This window comes from Pelodiscus sinensis, chromosome 2 (genome assembly GCF_052426305.1).
Source record: "Pelodiscus sinensis isolate ZL-2025 chromosome 2, ASM5242630v1, whole genome shotgun sequence".
In the NCBI taxonomy this organism is placed as follows: Eukaryota; Metazoa; Chordata; order Testudines; family Trionychidae; genus Pelodiscus; species Pelodiscus sinensis.
Genome location: NC_143053.1, coordinates 77,509,869 through 77,532,449, shown reverse-complemented (window position 1 = coordinate 77,532,449; position 22,581 = coordinate 77,509,869). Strand labels below are relative to the sequence as shown.

The 22,581-nt window shown below is 41.8% G+C and overlaps 1 protein-coding gene across 4 annotated transcripts in view; it reads right to left on the bottom strand.

Moving 5' to 3' along the window:
• Positions 1-630: 630 nt before the first annotated feature.
• The window catches only part of CHST9 (carbohydrate sulfotransferase 9), a 249,544-nt gene continuing 227,593 nt past the window's right edge, over positions 631-22,581 (bottom strand). For 3 of the 4 annotated variants that reach the window (XM_075920797.2, XM_006127192.5, XM_014575547.4), the window contains one exon: positions 633-9,342. In XM_075920797.2, the coding sequence (XP_075776912.2) occupies positions 8,248-9,342 (1,095 nt within the window). In that variant the 3' untranslated portion in view covers positions 633-8,247. Of the gene's footprint in view, positions 9,343-14,680; positions 14,799-22,581 lie in introns of those variants that run through there. The other variant, XM_014575550.4, reaches the window with a different exon arrangement.

The window sequence follows — 22,581 nt, the reverse complement described above, 5'->3', positions numbered from 1 at the left end:
ACGGGGGGGTCCCGCGCATCTGAGACTTTGCCAGAGCAAAGCCTCAGAGGCACGGCACCCCGCTGCCGCTGCGGCTCTGCTCCCCGTGTCCCTGGTCTGCTGGGGGGGGGGGGGGTGCGGATAGTGTGCCCCCCCCCAGCAGACCAGGCTTTTGTTTTGGACCCTGGAGCAGAGCGGCTGGGGCGCTGCAGATTGGTCCTGCAGCGCCCGCTCTGGGCACTACTGGACCAACCCGGCAGCACCCCAGCTGCTCTGCCCCAGGTCCTGATTCAGCCGCTGCTGGTCAGTTTCAGCAGTGGCTGAATCAGGACGCCTGGGGCAGAGCAGCTGGGGTGCTGCTGGGTTGGTCCAGTAGCGCCGAGGAGCGGTGCTACTGGAGCAACCCAGCAGCACCCCAGCTGCTCTGCCCCAGGCGTCCCCAAGTCAGCCGCTGCTGAAACTGACCAGCGCTGACTACAGGAAGCCTGAGGCAGAGTTGCTCTGCCCCAGGCTTCCTGGAATCAGCGCTGATCAGTTTCAGCAGCAGCTGACTTGGGGAAGCTTGGGGTTCTTAAGTTGAATCTGTATGTAAGTCAGAACTGGCGGTCAGTTTCAGCAGCGGCTGAATCTGGACGCCAGTTCCGACTTACATACAGATTCAACTTAAGAACAAACCTACAGTCCCTATCTTGTACGTAACCCGGGGACTGCCTGTATTACTTATTGCAGTTGAGCCATAGTAGGTCTAAAGATACTATTACCTACTATACTACAATGTGCATTTTTTGTCCCTCAACTAAAAGCATGTCATATGACTGAGTACAAACAAACACTTGTGGGGTTTTACATAGAATATAATGGATAACCTTCAATTTTATGATATCACTTACTGATCTTTGTGAACATCAGCTGATTTACAGCTCCAACTCCCTGTGACCTTTTACAGTTTACTTTTAAAAAATAGAGGTTATCTGAAAATTAGTCCTTTATCTATTGTAATCCCACAAGTCAAATATCACAGTCCCAATTCAATTATACTAAACTCTTATGTTAATTTTAAATCATGAAACTTAATTCCTGGCAAAGCAGCATGGTGAGTTTCAAAATGTGGTTAATGAGGCAAAATACAATGTAGAGTCTGCTACTGAGATCATCTTAATCCCACAGGTGGCTAAAGAGGACGGGGAGAGCCTTTTCCTTACAACAGGCAGGGTTAGATTAAAAAAATAATAATAATTAAATGCAGTTAGGACCTAAGACATCTGACGTTGACATACACTGAAGTTGAATTGCTTTCACAAGTGCTACTGAATAACAGTGTATTAAGCAACTATGGTTTTGTGCACACACTTAGCTTGTACTCTCCCACTGCAAATTGTATATGCAAAATGTGTTAGACTTGCAAAATCCACAGAGGTGATTTGCATCTACAAATGTCTGTTAATCAATGCTCTTTGTTAATTTTTGTTCTCATTAGCACAAGTTCACCATCTCTCCTTTGATTCACACAGTGTTTTAACTCAATAGGATGGCTATGTTTCTGATCTTCAGCCAAACACCTAGTTGAAAAGGGACCCTCCCCAGCCCAGTGAAAATGAGAGTGCAGAGTGAGTAAGGGGGGTGCGGAGAGGGACTGAAGTGAGCAGGGTGGGGTCTGGGAGAAGGACTTTGGCAAGGGTGTTTGATTTTGTTTGGTTAGAAAGTTGGCAACCAGAAGTATTAGTTGGTGAAATCTTTTCATGCTGTTTAGACCATGCTGCTTGGGGTCCGACAGAAATATAAATATTTATTTTTGAAAGTGCTCCAAACTTGCACTGCTGAGGACAATGGGAGTTTTTAATCACTGAATTCAGTGGGAACAAGTTTAAGGTTTGGCTCTCATTCAAAGACTTGGTAGTTTATCATTCTGTCTATACTTATTAAATCATTTCTCACAAAACTCAAACACATCATTGGCCTTTCTATGTTATTAGTGGAATCAAAACCCTCTCTTTTTCATGCATAGTGGAAACACAAAATCTGTAAGAATCATTAATACACAAAATCATTGTTATGTGAGAGTTAAAATTGCTGTAGAAATGCCTACAGAAACCACTCCCCTCCCTCCCAAAAAAGTAAATAAGAAGCTAAGAATCATAGAATCATAGAATACTAGGACTGGAAGGGACTTCGAGAGGTCATCGAGTCCAGTCTCCTGCCCCCATTGCAGGACCAAATACTGTCTAGACCATCCCTGATAGACATTTATCTAACCTACTCTCAAATATCTCTAGAGATGGGGATTCCACAACCTCCCTGGGCAATTTATTCCAGTGTTTAACTACCCTGACAGTTAGGAACTTTTTCCTAAGGTCCAACCTAAACCTCCCTTGCTGCAGTTTAAGCCCATTGCTTCTTGTTCTACCCTCAGAGGCCAAGATGAACAAGTTTTCTCCCTCCTTCTTATGACACCCTTTTAGATACCTGAAAACGGCTATCGTCCCCCCTCAGTCTTCTCTTTTCTAAACTAAACAAACCCAATTCTTTCAGTCTTCCTTCATAGGTCATGTTCTCTAGAACTTTAATCATTCTTGTTGCTCTTCTCTGGACCCTCTCCAATTTCTCCACATCTTTCTTGAAATGCAGTGCCCAGAACTGGACACAATACTCCAACTGAGGCCTAACCAGCGCAGAGTAGAGCGGAAGAATGACTTCTCGTGTCTAGCTCACAACACACCTGTTAATGCATCCCAGAATCATGTTCACTTTTTTTGCAACAGCATCACACTGCTGACTCATATTCATCTTGAGGTCCACTATAACCCCTAGATCCCTTTCTGCCGTACTCCTTCCCAGTCGCTTCCCATTCTGTATGTGTGAAACTGATTGTTCCTTCCTAAGTGGAGCATTTTACATTTGTCTTTATTAAACTTCCTGTTTACCTCAGACCATTTCTCCAATTTATCCAGATCATTTTGAATTATGACCCTATCCTCTAGAGCAGTCGCAACCCCTCGCAGCTTGGTATCATCTGCAAACTTAATAAGCGTACTTTCTATGCCAGTATCTAAATCATTGATGAAGATATTGAACAGAGCTGGTCCCAAAACAGACCCCTGCGGAATCCCACTTGTTATACCTTTCCAGCAGGATTGTAAACCATTAAGAACTACTCTCTGAGTACAATTATCCAGCCAGTTATGCACCCAACTTATAGTTACCCCATCTAAGTTGTATTTGCCTAGTTTATTGATAAGAATATTATGCGAGACCGTATCAAACGCCTCACTAAAGTCTAGGTATACCACATCCACTGCTTCTCCCTTATCTGCAAGACTTGTTATCCTATTAGAGAAAGTTATCAGATTGGTTTGACATGATTTATCCTTTACAAATCCATGCTGGCTGTTCCATATCACCAGCATGATAGGTGTCATATAAGGGTTTCATAGTCGTCAGTACTGGCTCATCTGTTATTTAAAATCTTTATCAACCTGGAATAGATCAAAACAGCACTTCACAGGAATTCAATTTAGATCATTTGAATTACAAGTGAACACTCATCAGGACAGTGAAATACCAGAATTGAGTCTTGTCTTCACAAGGGAAAAAAGTATATTTGCATTATCCAATGAAGTAAAATCCTAATGAAGCCAAAGCAGCTAATAGTTTTCGCATGACTTAGCCAGTAAGTCTGCACAAGGCAATACTTGAAGACCAAAAGTTCCTTGTGAGGAACCTTCCATTCTTTTTTGAGGGTCTGCGAGCATACGTACTCATGGGAAAGTAGCAAGCAGTGCCCTTGAATGGAAGATGGGTGAGGTGTAATGCAATGCTGCATGTCTTTTTATTCAGTGGGACAGCCTCTCTTGGAAACAGGTTTTCCCTGGTACCTTTTTTGATGAACAGTCTTGGATTTTTTTGAAGGGTTTGATTTTTTTCAGGTAAAAGCAGTGTAATTTTAGCATCTAGAATGTGCAGACTAGGGCTGTTAAAATTAATCAACTAAACAAATAGTCGATGGAATTTCCATCAACTATTCAATTAGTCGATAAGGGCACTTCCGCTTCAGAATGTAGCAAAAGTCCGCCCAGCTGTTGCTAACCTTTCAAAGGCAGAAGTGCAGTGTTCCGCCTTTGAAATGTACAAGAGCCCCAGCAGGGGCTTTTATGCATTTCAAAGACTGAAACACTGCTTGGAGCCTGGGGCCAGCTCCGGGCTCCATGCGGCACTTCCACTTTGAAATGTACAAGAGCCCCTTCCAGTTCTCCCCCCTGCTTGCAACCTCTTTCTGAGAGTGTCAGGAAGGGGTGAAGCAACTAGCTTTTGCTTATCCAATAGTTGACTAGTCGCTTACATCCCTAGTGCAGACGTTTTTCCTGGGAGTGGAAGCAGGGGTACAGAGAGCTCTAGAAGGCAGATATATTGGACAAGGTGGAGTCTGATATCACTGTGAGTATAAAATTAGGGTGTGACCTCACGGTCACCTTGTCCCTATGAGCCATAGTGCAATGTGGTGTGGCCAGGAGTGGGTGGAGTGCACTTGCCCTTCCTGAAGAGTTGATGTCTATAAGGAAAACTACCTTTATAGGCAGATGCTCTAAAACACTTCCTCTAAGAGGCTCAAAAGAGAGACCCTATGGCCTGGTCTCACTACAGTGGAGGTCGAATTCAGATACGCAACTCCTGCTACATTAATTATGTAGCTGGAATTCACATATTTTAAATCAGGGGTGGCCAACCTGGGGCTCGCGAGCCGCATGCGGCTCTTCACCCCTGAAAGTGCAGCTCACGAAGCCTCCTCCACGGCTCGCAAAGCTGCCCCATGCGCTCCTACAAACAGCCCCCAGCTCCCTGTGCTTCCATGCCATTCACACAGTGTCCCGTCAGCATCCCTTACTCCTTACATCCCGATGGGGGTGCCCTCTGAGTCCAATTTAGCAGGTCTATACTAAATCTGCTAAATTGAACCCCCAGAAGGTCAACCATGGCAGTGTCAATCTTCCGCATCGTGAAGACATGCCCTATGAGTCTGGTCATTTACAAGGTTAAATCCAAGGACAGAGGAGGCTCCTTTGTAGAAAGAATGGTTTTAGAAAGAACCTAAGAGCAGAGCAGTGGGCCTGTCTTTAATACGCTTTTGGTGGCTCAAATGAGAGCTGAACGGACCTGGAGGGAAGCTGGGGATGGTTCTTGCACTAAATAAAAAGGGGGCTGCGATGGTTCTGTTCACTAAGGATATTAGAAAGGTAACAGTTGCTAGCTCTCCTGGAAGCAGTCAAGGAACAGAGGTGGTTGGGAGTGCACACCCTTAAAGAGATCATCTTCACATGAAAACACTTGTGTGCCCCCACTGGACACAGCAATATGGAAAAGGTGCCAAATCCTACAAGTGTGAATACTCAAGACACCCTTGAAGAAAGGCCAGCAATTGTATCTGAGGGAAAATATTTCAACACACATAATCCCTGATCCCTGTAATATTTAATCATACACATGACTTTACTCACCCATACAGTTTCATTGGCTTGCTGGATCCACAGCAGCAACCACCAAAAACATTTGGAGTCACAAGAGGGAGAAAAAGGGGGGGAAAAATCAGTGAAGTAATTTTTGCCCATAAGATGGCTCCAGAGATGTACCAAGTACTTTCCTACAAAAGACCCACAATGTCCTATATTTGTACACTAAAATATATAGCCATACTTCATAGGCATCAATGTGTGCACACACAATCCTGCCATATTTCCCTGTGCGTACATGCCTGGAACATTGTATGCCTTTATGTTCCTTATCCCGCAGTGTCCTCTCTCCATGTTTCTTTCCCACTCTCTTTTCTCTCCCACAAACCTTTGTGTACAGTCTCTTCAATGTAGGGTGCCTATTCCCTTCCTACCTCACTGGGAGAAGAACTGAAAGGTGCCCATGGTCCAGTTTTGGGGGAAGCGCACTCTTCCATCCCCTTGCTACAAGTGCAGCTAGCAGGGAGGACGCTAAACTCTTCCCTCTAATGGGTCAGTTTGGAACTTTCACTGCTCTCAGCTTTGAGCGATTTGCTAACCTGTGATCATCAGCTGTACGATAGGCCTCCTGGACAGCAGCATTTATGGGGTTAAAACTGGCCTCCCCCCCTTTCCTCTTTTCTACCACAGGCTGAGAGTTGAGATTAGAAAACGGCACTGCAGTGCCCCTACTCCTCAGACTAGGTTTGTGATGGGGAAATGCTCTCCTACCTCCCTGCCTCGGCAACTGTGCCTTTGGCAATATTAGAGCCATACAGTTATTTGGGGAAGGAACCTTGGAAGCAGTCATTCTGATAATGAAGAATGGAGAGTCACTAACCACAGAGTTCTATAGAAGGTTCTCTTCATTCTACAATTCCTCGTATCCCGAGACTGGAAGCAACTATTTCAAAACTACAAAAAATAAAAAATAATGTTGGGTTTTGCTCTCATAGGTTTAGCAGAGATTTTATGGAGACTTTTCCCGAGTTTTTGAGGAGGGTTCCCACCTTCTGGAACATTCCAAGCATCTATACCATAATGCTTCAGAAGCAACTGATTGCATCACAGATGAGTGTGTAAGAATTTCTGGATAACTGCATGTTCAACCCCACGTCTCCATGATCTGCTCAGGTCCCAGGCCTCTAAGTCTTTACTTCTCTCTGGGCAGAGACCCATGTCCCACTCCATTCTGACCTGAGGTTTTAGCCTGTAGTCACTTTGGCACTTTCTGTGATTTTCCCTAGCAGGTCTGACAAACGTGCAGCCTCTGCACTTTAGAACAATTAAGAACTAGACAACTGTTATTAGCAATGACCACACAGCTTTTCCAAAGCAAGGTACATTTATTTAAAGCTAAAAATGAAAACACAAAGCAAAACCAAGATCGGACTCCCCATCTGTCCTATGGACCCTGGACGTTCCAGTTTTCCAGACTTTCAGTGGGATTGGGTGCTCCCTTGAACAAAAGGTCACATCCATTTATTAAATCTTAAAGGTGGCTCTTGAGTCTGCTATACCCCCCAAACCCTTTGTCAGCCTCCTAAAACCAGGTAAAACAAATCAATACCCCTTTCCCCCAGGAAACTGAAGCCTCAAAGAGCTGGATATCTCCATAACCCAGCCTTGGGATTTTTACATTAATCACTTCCTAATCGTTTTAGTTACTTGTGGAGCTTGAAAATCCTCCCCAACCAGACATACCTGGCTCATGGAAATAGAGATAATAGTTATAAGTTAGATACAGTAGTCTCAAGATATACTTGTCTTCATTACATCTGTCACAAATAGGGTATTCCACCCTCCTGCCCTCAGGTTCTATACCGTTATAACCAGGATAATGGGATTTTGTACTCACATTCCATAAATCTGCCTCAGGGATTACAGTGGCCATTTCCTATCCTGTCACTTCAGAAAGCAGCATCCTCCATCTTTCTGAGGTTTGCTGCTTGATGGCCCAAACTCAGCAAAGGAGAGAAAAGGTACCAGAACACAGCTCACAACCCATGGCAACCATTCTGTCGGAAGCAGCTGTTGCAATATAGTAATCCCTATTTAACTGTGATCATGGTTACCAACGATCCTAAAATAATGGGTGCCCATGCAACAGGATCTTTCACTGCCTGTGATGGGGGGCAATAGCCATGCACTGCCGTTGCTGCCATAGAAAACCTCCACAGATGTTCCACAGCAACCACTGTATTGTTCTGCCAGATACTTAGGATGGCCACCAGGTTCAGGGTTTTGCTCACAGAAATCCTTCATATGATGTACACTATTTAAAAATTAAAATGCCAAGAGAGGCAGTAGGTGATAAATGGGTACATCACTGCCACTGATAACATTACATATATCTTATAGAATTTACCAATAATATTTTTCAGTCTGTGGCATCTTAATAAAAATTCAAAAAGCTTGATATATTATTCCTATACAGACACACACGCAAATCTGTGCTATTTTGAATGTTTTTCAAATCATCACAAGAACATTAGCGGAGCTAATGAAACAGCTGGCCAGATTACTGCTGCCACAATAGAATCCATTACTCAACAGCAGTTTTCCCCCATCATTTCAGTGCAATGTAAATCGTTTACAGGTCTTTTTGTGCTCTTCTCCTATAATTGTGTCAATTGGTGTCACTTTCATTCATAAAATCTCCACTAAGTCAAGCCAATTCCACGTAGCAGTTACAACTCTGTCCACTCAGAGCTTTAAGGTAACATTACAGTTGCTGGCTTGAGGCCAAAATGTTAAATGTCTGATAGAATTTAAAAATCATTCAGAGCTACACAACTGGTGTTGTGTAATTAAACATTAAATAATCCAAGTAATAAAAATCATAGGTCAGCTGTGTGTCTGTCCTGGACAGCTCCTTTAAGTACTGTCTCACAACTTCCATAGTTGTTCTTTCATCAGAGGAATGTCTGTCTTTGAAATTAGGAAACTTCAACTGTGCTGGGGCACCTATCAATTGCAAAAAGTAATTGGCATCTTCCTCCAGAGTTTCAAATTTTCCTATGAAATCATAGTTGATGAAGCAGGGATAGCAGAGTTTGCTGATCTGATCCCAGTGAATGTCCATTCCTACTGGGCGGTGGGAGTCTAATAAATACTGAATGAATTCTTTGAACTTAACACCTGATCCTGTTTTCAGTGCCTCCTCCTGTGCATTAAGTCTGTATTTCTTAATAATAGCCTTTCCAAACACTGGGTGGTAGTAGCTGTTTGGGTGTTCAAATTTATCCCTGAATGCAGACACCAGTCTTTCCATGGGGTCACGTACAAATATAGTTTTAGTGTAGGTATTTAAACGTGTCTGTATCCCTTTTAAGTCATAACTGTCCAATTTCTTCAGATGCTTTCCATAGTGTACGGCATCATGGCTAATACTGTATGCTGAAGAAGCAAGTCCATTGAGCACCATCAGAATCCTTTTCCAATTGGAACAGCCTGCTTTAGGCACTTCACAGTATAAGATTTTGTGTCTGTCCTCCACATATATTCTGGATACCATATGCAGTAGATGGGTTCTGAGCCGGTTCTCACGATTGTATTTTTTACAGAAGTCATAAAGAAAAGATCTGCGTTTCTCTTGAGCTTCATCTGTGGTTTTCCATCTGCCATCTATGATTAAACTCTTATTTAAAGGGCGCACTGCTGGTGGTAAATTCACTTGTTTAAGCTGGTTTAAAAAGGATTTAGTCATCTTCTGCTGTTCAGATAATTGTCTCACCAACGAGCTGGCTACCTCAATGAGAGGCCTAGCTTTCTCCCGTGAATGTCTACTATTGATTACACTTGTCTGTCGTTTGCTGAGATTAGCAGCAGTACAATTTTTTGGTGCCATGGCAAGGTCTTCTGGGAGCTGGAGCTTGGAATCCTGTCAACATTAAAAGAATGAAAAGTTAAAGCATATTTTAGCACAGCTGGCCCCATTTACTTAAAATATTACTATTGTGGAAAAAGTGGTAGCGGTATGAAAAATACATTTGGCACAATCAGCTCTACTTGGGGACAGAAGCCCGCAGAACAGGTTTACAGCCAGTCCCAGATGTGTGCAATTTACTACTGAGTTTGGAGGAGAGCAATATATGCTTTTAGACTGATAAGCTAGTTAACAACAGATCCGCTTAAACACCAGGGCTCCAGTAAGTCCATAGAATTAAGAATATCTCTGTTGTGAGATTCAGAACAGCTGTACACAAAGAGATTAATGCACCCTGCTGGCTTTAAGTCTTAGGCCCATTTACAGTATTAGTCATGTTGAGAGTCCTAAGTGTAGACACATTGATAAGCCACTAAAGTCTCTTTAAGCACGGTTTGTTTTAGAGCAGCTCAGAGCAAGACTTGTCAGCATAGTGCTTAAAATGGTTTTATCAGGGAATGGGCTGACTGCACTAGCGCAGCAGTTTCCAAACTTTCTGCTTGCATTTTCAGCTTTTTATTACTTCCTATGACCCCTGGCAACAGGAAGGATGTCATTATGTGCAAGGTCATGTTGGGTACAGGATGCCATTTTGCTCTAGAAAAAAATGGCATTCTTCATGCAGCATGATCTTGCCCATACATACCATTCATGTGAGGAGTAAACGTGTGCACCATGCCAGTTGCAAGCCAGTTGGGGAACCACTGGATTAGTGTGCTTGGGGAGGTGATACAGCAAGTGCAAAGGGTGCAAAAATGGAGGCCCATATTTTAAACATTTCTCCTAACAGCACTGGAGTTTGTGAGGTTTATACAGGAAAACAATGAAGTCACCTTTAAAGGATTTCTAACATTCGCCACAAGTTGATGATTCACGAGGTAACTGGTTTCATTTTCCACAACTGTTCTTAACTGAGGTCTTTGAAAACTGGCAGTTTTGGGGCTATTTTTCAAAGACAAAGTAGTGCTGCCTCTTTAGCATCTGCTCTGCACCCAAGACTTTTAAATTACTTATAAAGGGAGTATGGGATGGTATAAAGCTTGTGAATACCATTTTGAAACTGAGCCTACAGATATGCAAGCAGTTTCAAGAAGCCGTAACTTACCTTGCAATATGATCAGTGAGAAAGGAATTTCCAAAAAGGTCATTGGGGAATCGGCCAACTCCATACTCCTTCAAACTCTCATATATGTTAGGAGTCTTAAAGGGCTCTGCTCTTATTTCTACATTTGCCAGTGTAAAACCATTGTACATAATTCAGTGAACATTTTAGTGCTCAGCGGAGTGCAATTTGGTATTTAAAGAATTACAAAAAGGCATTTAGCAGTCCCAGTTTGGTCTTATCCATGCTTTAAAAAAGAACTTTTTCATCTTAGATAGATGCATATATTTAGAGATTAAGGGCAAATTTTTGCCCAAGAATGGGAAGGATTTAAGCGAGTGGTGCAGTCCAAGAGCAAGAGAGTCCTGAAGCAGTGAATGATTGTAAGTTCAAGTTGCATTTAGGTATCACAGTGAATGATGGTGAAACAATGGAATGTTTCAATAGAAGAAAATCACAACCATTGTGGAATATAGTGTTCTCTCAATACAGAGACAGCATATGCTTTTGCTCAGAATGGAAAAATCTAGAATTTAAAAGAGGCAATTTTGTATAGGAAATCGGGAAACACACCTGGATACTGTGGGGCTAAAAAAAATCCTTTTCCAACCTCTGAAGGCATTTTATTTGATAAAACACAGAAACAACAATGTAAAATATGGTGCTTTTGTCCAAAGGAGTCTTTGCTAAGGCAGTGAGAGGACTATCATCTGGGAGGGGGCATCTCCAATTGACAGCATTGTTACTGATGTTCTTGTTCTTGCCTAAGATGTCTGCCTAACAATACCTGATGATTTCAATATTTCCAAAAGCCCAGTGAAGAGAGAAATCAAGAGTTGTAATAGTACCTCATGACTCCTCATTGTTTGATCATCAGCTGAGGACCCTAAATCTATGGAACAAAGGACTATGGGTCACTTGAGTTACTATATGTATATGTATATGTATATGTATATGTATGTATTTGAAGACCCTTAGATAAAATATCAGAGTATTAAATAATATGATGGAAGATCATATGGAGAAACTTTTTATAACTGGTGAGCTAGTTTGATTCCATCAAATCAGGGGAAAGGACAGAGATGACCATAACCTTGGTATTGATGCTATTCAGTTCTGTCTCCATTTGAGACCCAGAACCAAGCTCAAAGTTATCATCAAGGATACACAAAGGAGCTACAAGAAGAGGACAGCATTTCAACTTGGTTAACTCAGAAACTGAGAATACAACAGTTGAGAATACAACAGTTGGAATGAATGCTGAAGTGTATGAGACAGACATGAATACTCTATTGGAGCAGGATATGCTGAATCCTACAGAGGAGCCTCAGAAGTACAACTTACATATAGTAGGAGTTAGGGATGTTAAGAACTAGTCAACTATCCGGTAAGCAAATGCTTATCGGATAGTCGACAGGATAGTCCCCCGCTGATCCTGGGCTCCAAGCCACTTTGAAATGCTCAGGCTCCACGGGCATTTGAAAGCGGCAGCGCCGCCTGGAGCCCGAAATCAGCTGGGGACTCCCCAGCTGACTCCAGGTTCCATGCGGGCGCTTCCGCTTTCAAATGCACAAGAGCCCCAGCAGGGGCTATTGTGCATTTCAAAGAGGAAGTCCCACTGGCCCTGGGTTCCATGCGGCGTTCCAACTTTGAAAGGCACAAGAGCCCCTGCTGGAGTTCAAAGGCAGAACGTGGAAATGCTTATCGACTAGTCGACGGAAATTCCATCGACTAGTCGACGGAAATTCCATCGACTACTCAACTAGTAAATTAATCGCTAGTTAACATCCCTAGAAGAAGTCACTTGAAAGTGATATCCTTTTAGGAAGCTGAGAAGAAAAAACCTCCAAACAGAACAAAGACTTGGGGGTGGGGGAAAATGATGACATGGGACTGTCTAAGGACAAGAAAAGAATTTAATAAATATGTAAGCTTCTTTTTGTTGCTGTGTTAATTTCCTTTTCTTTTCCTGTTAAGCTGTGTGTTCCATAGAAGATTATATAAAAGAGGTTAATAAATACTGCTGTAAGCATCACAAAGAGTGGCGTGGTTGCAGTGTGTGTTGCTATAAATAAACTATACTTAAGAATTGAAACTGAGCAGTGGGTGATTTTCAAAGGCACATTAGCACCTAACTCCAAGGAAACTCTCTCCGGAAATTCACAGAAGAGATTAACAACCTCTGCATGTGTGTATATATAATTGAGTAAGGAACTGGGTTAATTAGTGAGAACAATAGATGCTTTTCCATAGTCTGAACTCTGCTTAAAGGGGAAGGCCATCAAATGGGTGTTTTCTACATGAAAGCTTCACTTCAACACCTGCTCCTCTTACCCTCTTATTCCCTGCCCTGTCCCTCTCATCTCCCTTCCTTTCCCATGTACTTTATCCCCAATTAAATAAGCTTATCTTTTAATACACGTTATATTCTTTCATCTACAATGTGTTTGCCTTGTCTATTTAGATTGTAAGTTCTATGGGGCAGGGACCATTCACTGCTCTGTTTGTATAGCACCTAGCACAGAGAAGGGCAAACTATGGCCTAAGAGTCCCATCTGGCCCATCAGACCCTTCAGTTTGGTCCCCAAGCTCCTGCCAGGCAGCAGGGTCAGAAGAGCCTTGCTGGGAGGAGCCATCCCCACTCCTGGGCAGCACAGTGAGCAGGGATAGCTTGTCATTCGGCCACCAGGGACACTAGTCCCTGGTCCCTCCCCTTTGGACTCCCTTCCCCATAAGCTTCAGGTCCTGCCTTCCTGCCAGCTCCATGCAGTGCAGTCAGTGGGTGGAGCTGTTCAGAGGCTTAGCAGGTAAGCCTTACCCAGACTTACCTTTACTGCTCCACTGCTTCCCTGGTACAGCTCCTCTTTAGTCCTTCCCCACCCCCACTATGCCCTACAGAGTCCTCAACACCCATCTCCGTAACATTCACATTGATTGCCCTTCGTACAATTTCTGTACCCACATGTAGCCCTCAGAGCACAAAGTCTGCCCACTTCTGACCTAGCACAATAGGGTCCCCCCTTGGTTTGCCCTTAGGCACTACTGTAGTATATAGGATTCATAATAATATATTACCCCTGCAATACTGGCAAACTGGTTTTTGTGTCTGGGAGCATTGACTGAATGACAGCCCAGCCACATAGTGTTGAAGGGTTTTAACCTTTTTGTGGAGGTCGGAGGTAAACCCATATGAAATCTCTGCTAGAATTTTTGAAGACAGGACATTATGATGACCAAGTTTTTCAAAAGCTATCAGTGATTTTGAGTGTTTACATTTTTGGGTGTTCAGGATATGAGAACCCACTACAGAAAGTACAGAGGACTCATCCTCTGTGTATTATGTTCCTTCAGTGTGTCTGAATTGAGCAATCTCAAAACACTGTTGACAATCTTGGCCATTATTTGTATTTATAAAACACAAGCCTTTGGATACAATTATAATTTTTTAAAAACACAACTTAAAAACCTACTAACAATAGTCAGCTGGCACTGGCAGATAATTCCAGATTAATCACTAACTGCAATAACTACAATGTTTTAAGAACTTTCCATTTTGACATGAGAGCAAAACGCTTCACTGTTCCTTGATACTTAAAAAAAAAAAAAAAAAGTCAACCACATAAATACTCCCTCTCAAACTTTCCCCCTCACACATACACTTGGACTCTAACAATGTGAAAAGAAATGGATTTCAAAAATCACTATGGAGAGCAGTGAGTCTTTTATCGAGACATTTTGACAACCCGTGCTACATTAATTGAAGTGCTCCCTCCTAAGCCAGTAGTTGTGCATTCACTTGCACTATATGATACACCTGATAGGAAGTTGGGAAGTGGCCCTGTGTCTGGATTTAGTGGTAAATTAGGACTGTAGATCTAACTCTTGTTTCCCTTTAACTAGACAAAGAGAGCTATCTTTAAACAGGTTAACTACACGCAAAGGGAAGGAACTGGCCGCACAGTGAACAAAAGGCATTTTTGGGAGTGGCTGGGGCTGCACATAGTTTTTCTGATTTTTTTATTCTTTGATATACCCCACTCCTCACAAAATGATTTATCCTTACTGAAACAGCAATAAGCTACAAAGAGCCACATTCTGGCATATGATGCGGTCTTTCCCCTCAATACCTTCACAAACTTCTAGCCAAAGGTGGAAAGACTGGCACTCAAGAGATCTGGGTTTAATTCTCACCTTTGCCACAGCTGTAAACAGGGATGTGGTGCCTTACACAGCCCAGCATCAGCACTAGCACCCTTCCCACGCATAGAGGAGGAGTGGGAGTAGGGTTTTTGCTGTCCTGTGAACGTCCATCTAGAGTTGAACAAATTGTAAACCTTTGAAAAACTGCAGTTTGTATATGCTCAACAAAACCATGGTAGAGTTTAGAACATGCCTAAGGCTGAGCAGGCAGTCACTAACTTTGTTTTCATTTTCTTGGTGTCAACTTAAGACCCTGGGGTTTGAATTGCACAAGTGCTGGACACTCATAGCTGTGACTGAAGTCAATGGGAGCTGTGCTTTGAATGCATAAAATGCTATATAATGATAAGCACACTGAAAACTCAGGTTCTAGGCATCTCAGATTGGGCACCCATGATTCGTGGATACTTTGGACTAGGGATGTTAAATAGCATTTAATCAGCGAATTGACTAGTCAATGGAATTTCCATCGATTAGTTGATAAGGGGGAGAACTGCAGAGCCACAGAAGGGCTAGCTTCTGGCCCTGGGAGCGAACCTTGCTGTGGCTCTGTCTTTTAAATCTATTAAGAGCTACTAGCCTCTGTTCTCCATTTTACGAAGGTAAAGAACAATTCATTAACATTTGTGAAGTATTCTGACTCCATAGTGACAAGCAACATAAAAAAGCCCGTGAGGAAATTAATATCTCTGACTTCAGAGCAGGGTTTGAACAGAATGGAGTAAATAAAGTATGGGAGTACACCTTAAACAACGCGCAGAAAACAAAACAACAAATAGCTGCTCATTAAGTTAGCACCATCTGTTGTGCGTGTTGAATGAGGTAGGGATACTATGGAAACAACAGTTTGTTATCATGTAATTAAAGACTTTACCATAATGCCTTTTGCAAGAGCAGGCATTTCCTAACTTTGAATCCTTAATTTCTTTTTAATATAGATTTTTTTGTTTAATAATATCATATATTGTCAAAATACAGTGTAGTAAAGACAATGTTGACTAAGCCTACTACAAGTGGTGTAACACAGTTTCATTTACATTCATCAGTATTTTCTGGCATCAGGATAACTATAACAATAACTGTATCAAGATACATTTTAAAACAGAGCCTAATTTGTGAATATTAACTTCTTAACAATACAGCCAAAACTCAGATTTGGGCACTCAGGCTCTTCTCTGTCTAAATTGACAATAAATGCACCTAAGAGATGTTCTGAACATTCACATGTGGGATCTGGATAAGGTGGTGATTCTCAGATCTGTCAATTTCACACAAAATATGGCTATTTGTGTGTCTGCAGTATTTATTCACTATGCTCATCATAGGAAAGACAAACACTGGCTCACTGCAAAATGGATCCACTAATCCAATAAAACCAACAAGCTTTTCCATATGATCACTGTCTGTCAAATTACCATTCTGATTCTCATGCCACCAGCATATATCACTATCCAGTAGGCCACATTTCAATGAATGCAAAATAGCCCTATCAGTTCTTTGTATGAGTTTACCTTGTTGCATTTTCATTCCAAATTCACTAGTAGGTCAATATATTTGACCAGTGTTGTTTATCAGACATACATTATTATCTCTATTTAAGGCTAAAATCCATAAGCAGAGGAAATACAACATCAAATACAATTTTGACACCACATAAAAGGAGGATGAGAGTTTCATTATGGAAAATGCTATAGAGATGACTTTAATGCTCTAGGCAAGTAAACATTTTTATGTCTACAATGCAGTACTTGGCATATAAAGCACATTTCTCATGTATATAAGGACCTTATATTTTAGGAAAGCATACATTTTTAGGAAATCTTGAGTCAGGAAGTTCAATATGTGACACGTTAATCTTTTATTTGAACTAAACAGGTGAGATTAATATGCAATATGCCTTTTTTACATTTAGATAATTTTACTTGCTTGTGTTGCTTTTAAGATATGAATAGTTCTCATTTGATGATAAATGTATTTTTGGAAGTCATTTAGTGTCACGTATACTACAATTTATTTAGAGTTAAGAAATAACCCTTACAGTACTGGTCATATCAGAACAAACAAAGAAACAAACCAACCAACCAAAAATAAGTGTTGCTTCTCAATCTTGCATGTTCATAACTCAAAGCAAGCAGGCATATTTTACTTTTAAAGCAACTATTTTTACATACGTTCACAGTTTTACTTTTAAAGCAACTATTTTTCCCCCCCAGACACACTTCAGCCCATCTAGTATTTAAGAAAGAATTGATAATTCAGTATATTATAACATTTCAAAACTATAACAATAACTGCATCAAAATACATTTTAAAACAGAGTCTAATTTGTGAATATTAACTTCTTAACAATACAGCCAAAACTCAGATTTGGGCACTCAGGCTCTTCTCTGTCTAAATTGACAATAAATGCACCTAAGTGATGTTCTGAACATTCACATGTGGGATCTGGATGTCCTATTAGGTAGAGTTATGAGTAGGGTCCCTTTTCAACCAGTCATTCTAGTAGACAACCAAATAGGGCTTTCAACTGCAATGCTGGGTTGAAAAGGGTCCCTAGTGGGTCCAGTTGGCATTGTTGTTGGGGTTGTTGTGAAGTCCAGTTGGTGGCATGGTAGCATAGCAGGAGGCTAGGGCTAAAGCAGCCACGTGATTCCTGGAAGTGACAGCTAGGTCCCTGCAACCCCTAAGTACCAGGAGGTTGCATGTGCTGCCCTTGGGCCCACAGGCACTGCTCCCCTCCCCCCAACAGCTCTGGTCACAGAGTTCTTGGCCAATGGGAGTTGTGGAGGCAGCAGTTGGAGAAGGAGCCGATCATGGAGCCTTCCTGCGCTCAGGGCTGCAGGTATCTGGTAGCCATTTCCTCGGAGCTGTGGTAAGCACTACCAGAACCCTGCACCACCAACCCCCATCCCCAGCATGGAGCCCTCTCCAACACCTTGAACCCCTCATTTCTGGGCCACACCTCCAGCCTCAAATCCCAATTCCCTACCCAAGCCCTATGAAAGTGAATGAGGGTAGGGAAAAGGAAGCAGGCGGTGCTGCCTTGGAGAAGTCGTGAGGCGGGGGGGGGGGGACCACAAGGAAGGGGCATTTGGTTTTGTGCAATCAGAGCTGGCAACTGTACTATTAGGGAAAGTGTGTTTAAAAACTGTCCCATAACATATAAAATGTCCCAAATCATCTTCACCAGTCTAAGAGTGTATATTAGGCTGTGAATAGTGGGTGGGGGGGGGGGGGGGTGAGAGGAGAGTATATACAAATGGAGGCAGGGGAGAAGCTCTTCTGAGAGAGAGGCACATAATATAATGCAGCACCTCTCTGAACACAGCAATATTTTCCACATTAGTGGAGGACGTGGTAGATTCCACTGGGATCTTTTCCTGGTAAACAGGGCAGAGATCATTCCATTCTTATCGGCAGGTAAACACATACCTCACTCTCTGCAGAAACAAGACATTCATTTCTTTTAGAAATACCACAAGGAGGATAAAAAGAAAACTAGGTTCAAGTGAAGAATACTGATGTAAATTCAGCAATGACAAATTCCAATTCCTCCATATTGCTTTGAAAGAGGGACTAAAAGGTCTCAAAGCATATACATTTTCTCTCAATCACAATTTGTGCTTCTGTAAAGTTAGGTGACTTTATCTTTAAATCAAAACTGTAATACATAAATAAGATTATATAGCAACCCATGCTGACAAGAAGCCCAAACACGGCACTAGCTATATGCCATTTCACACAGAAATTCATCCCAATACTTTACCTGTACGCTGTGATGCCCAGGGCTTGACAAATCGCTGAATCTACTCACCCATGGTGAGTAGATTTCAGCCAGTCACGCTGCGAGCCCCATTCACTGGCGCTTCAAGCATGGGCAGTTCCAGTCTTGCCCCTGCGCAGTACGGGGCTGGTGAGTGGCTCTCACTGGGGTTTGTCTACCCCTTGTGATGCCCATATTTCATGTGCTGTACAAACACAAGCTAGATAAATCACAATGCCTTTTTGAGGCAGAATTATTATTAGATAGAATGGCATTATGATTAAACCACAGGATTAGGTCATTTTCATTGCACAGCAAAGAGGATACTATATTCCCATTACACATTGTTTTCTTCCGTGAAGGACTATTCTAAACTTAGAATGGATAGGAGGATACTTATAAAGCCAAGTTACATTACTTTTCATCTTTAACCAATGTGGAATAAAGAAGATGACACATGCAGGGGTATTAGAATCTCAGCTACAAGTTTGGTCTCTTTCAGGGTAGAACTAGTCTCGCATAGGGTCATAATTCAAAATGATCTGGGCAAACTAGAGAAATGGCCTGAGGCAAACAGGTTGAAGTTTAATAAGGACAAATGCAAAGTACTCCACTTAGAAAGGAACAATCAGTTTCACACATACAGAATGGGAAGTGATTGTCTAGGAAGGAGTCCTACAGAAAGGGATCTAGGAGTTATAGTAGATCACAAGCTAAATATGAGCCAACAGTATAATGCTGTTGCAGAAAAAGCAAACATGATTCTGGGTTGCTTACAACACTCCTGTTAATGCATGACACAAGAAGTCATTCTTCCCCTCTACTCTGTACTGATTAGGCCTCAACTGGAGTATTGTGTCCAGTTCTGGGCACCACATTTCAAGTCAGATGTGGAAAAATTGGAGAAGATCCAGAGAAGAACATTAAAGGTCTAGAAAAGAATGATTAAAGGTTAAGAAAACATGACCTATGAAGGAAGACTGAAAGAATTGGCCTTGTTTAGTTTGGAAAGGAGACAACAGAGGGGACATTATAGTGGTCTTCAGGTATCTAAAAGGGTGTCACAAAGAGGAGGGAGAAAAATTGTTCTCCTTGGCCTCTGAGGATAGAACAAGAAGCAATGGGCTTAAACTGCAGCAAGAGAGGTTTAGGTTGGACATTAGGAAAACTCCCTGTCAGGGTAGTTAAACACTGGAAATAAGTTGCCTTGGGAGGTTGTAGAATCTCCATCTCTGAAGATATGTAAGAGCAGGTTAGATAGATGTATACCAGGGATGGTCTAGATGGTACTGAGTCCTGTCGTAAGGGCAGGGGACTGGACTCAGTGACATCTCAAGGTCCCTTCCAGTTCTAGTGTTGTATGACTGTATGATTCTTATGCCAGTATGTTGTAATTTCAAGTGCAGTGGGGAAAACAGTATACGGGGAAACAAGGAATGGCTAAGTTGATTAAAAAAAAAGTTGATTTAGAAGACTAAAAGCACTGGATCTCCGCAAGCCCATACTTTTTCGGGGAGTAAGTACGTACGTATGAAGTTGGAATGTCTCAGGCATCTCTGCAAGCCCATACTTTTTGGGGGAGTAAGGAAGTAGGTATGAAGTCGGAATGTCAATTACATAACAAAAATAGTAGTGCAGTGCTCAAACCACAGTTGCTTCATTTCCAAATGGGAGGCCCTATTGTCAGTTTTTTCTACATGGGGTTCACACAAAGGTAGAGGAGAAAAACAAAAAACGGAGATAAACCACAGCAGTGATTTTGGAGATGCAAGATATCTGGGCTGAATCAGAAAGGGTCAACCCTCAAAATATTGTATGTAATTAATTTATAATAGTGCACAGAACATTTTCACATTTACTGTGATAGTCTAACTCTACAAACATGAGCATACTGAGAGTGAAAGATGGGACATGCAGGACTAGATGCCCAAGGGCTGACTTGTATACACATTTCAACAGGAAGGCTGCAAAGTATCTCTTACACAAGGCTGTCATCACTGGTACTAAAAGTAGGTCTTAGGTACAAGGAATATTCTATCTCCTTTACTTTTTCCCCAGTGGTACTTAACACACATCCTTGCTCTTGGGCTGAACAGACACCAGGATTTATCTTAAACAATGTTTCTGCAAGTCTTAGGCCATCAGAATCCATCCCATTTTTAACTATTTTTTAAATCAAAGGGACACTTCTTCAAATCAAACCACTTTCATGGGGATAGTCTACACCTTTTCAAAGAGATTTAAAAATGAATCTGATTTTGAAGTTACAATCTTCTCTGGTTTATTCTTGGAAGTCTTCAAAGGGAATTAATTACAGGACAGGACACCAGCAACTCCATTAGTATCAGAACTACCATAAAGGGGATATATAATAGACAACCACAGGTGAAGAGTAATTATTAATGGAATGATGTCAGACTGGAAGGAGGTCTCAGGTGGGCTCCACAGGGACTGTTCTGGGTTGGTGTTATTTAACGTCTTCATTAATGACCTGGATGTAGGAAGAGAGATCAAATGTGCAGATGACACACAGCGACTCCAAACACTTTGGGAGGATGGCGATAAAATTCAGGGGGGATCTTGATAAATGGAAAACTGGGCCATAGACTGCAAAATGAAATAAAGACAAATGTAAGGTGATAAATTTAGGGAAGAAAAACCAAATGCACAAATACAGAATGAAGGATAACGAGCTTGGCAGCAGCACTGCTGAGAATGATCTGTGACTTGTGGATCACAGCCTCAATATGAATCAGCAGTGTTATGCTGTTGCTAAAAAAAGAGACATAGCAGGCAAGAGACATAGCAGGCAAGTCATGGGAGTGACAGTACCACTCTGCTTGGTGCAGGTTAGGCCTCAGCTAGAGTACTATGTCCAATTTTCACTGGATAGAAAGGACGTAGAGAAACTGGAAAGGATCCAGAGGTGAGCAAAAGAGATGATCAAAGGGATGGAAAACAAGCCATATGAGCAAAGGCTAAAGTAACTGCGTGGGCTCGTCTACACTGGCCCCTTTTCCGAAAGTAGTACTTTGAAGTAGGAATAAGAGCCTCCGGAAAAGGGCGCTTTTTCCGGAGGATCGGGGCCAGTGTAGACGCTCTTTTCCGGCTTTTTTAAAAGCCGGAAAAAAGCGGCGGACATTTTTATTTAAATGCCGCGGGGGATATTTAAATCCCCCGCGCATTTCCCTACTACGACTCATGAAATTTACATGCCCCTTCCGGAAAAGGGGCCAGTGTAGACGTAGCCAGTATGTTTAGTTTGAAAAAGAGGATACTAAGGAGGGACAGTCTTCAGATACTTGAAAGGCTGCCATAAAAAAAAAAAAAGAGATGCAGAAAGGTTGTTCTCACTTGCCACAGAAGGCAGGACAGGGTTTATACTACAGCATAACAGATTTAGATTAAACCTCAGGCAAAACTTCCTAACTGTAAGAATGGTAGGACAATGGAATAAAATGCCTCTGGAACTCATGGAAACTTCTTCATTAGAGATTTTCTAAAAGAGGCTGGGCAGCCATCCATTGGATGGTTTAGACACAACAAATCCTGCATCTTGTAGGAGGAAAAGACTTTCAGACTCTTCTAACTCTATGAATCTACAAGTATATTTAAAATGAGACTACAGCTTGAGTTCAAAACCACATTATTTCAGTATGAAATAAACACATGAAGTCAATGCATTCTACTGTAAAATTAAATGTTTCAAAGTTAACGGGCGACAAATAGGGTACTTAAACAATTCCGGAAGGGAAGACAGTATGGTCAATACATTGTGTCATGCATGCAATGCATTTAAGGAACAGGCATAGGTGCAACAACTAAGACACCTAAAGTGTTGACAAATATTGATTATATCACTACGTTACACTAATAAGTTAAAGGAAACATCCTACACTGAACCTCCTTTGGGAGATGGAACACACAGTAGCTTAGGTCAGGGTAAACCTAGTTTACCTACTTCTTGTTAGGGGTATTTAGAGTTTAGGTTAATTTTAATATTACCAAAACTATATCAAGAGTTAGGTTTCTAGTCAGCCAACTAGTATAGCCCCCTCTCAAGATAACATTAAATTACGTTTTAAAATAAAACTGCATCACTCTTGCTCAAAGTAGAGTTTTGGAAGTT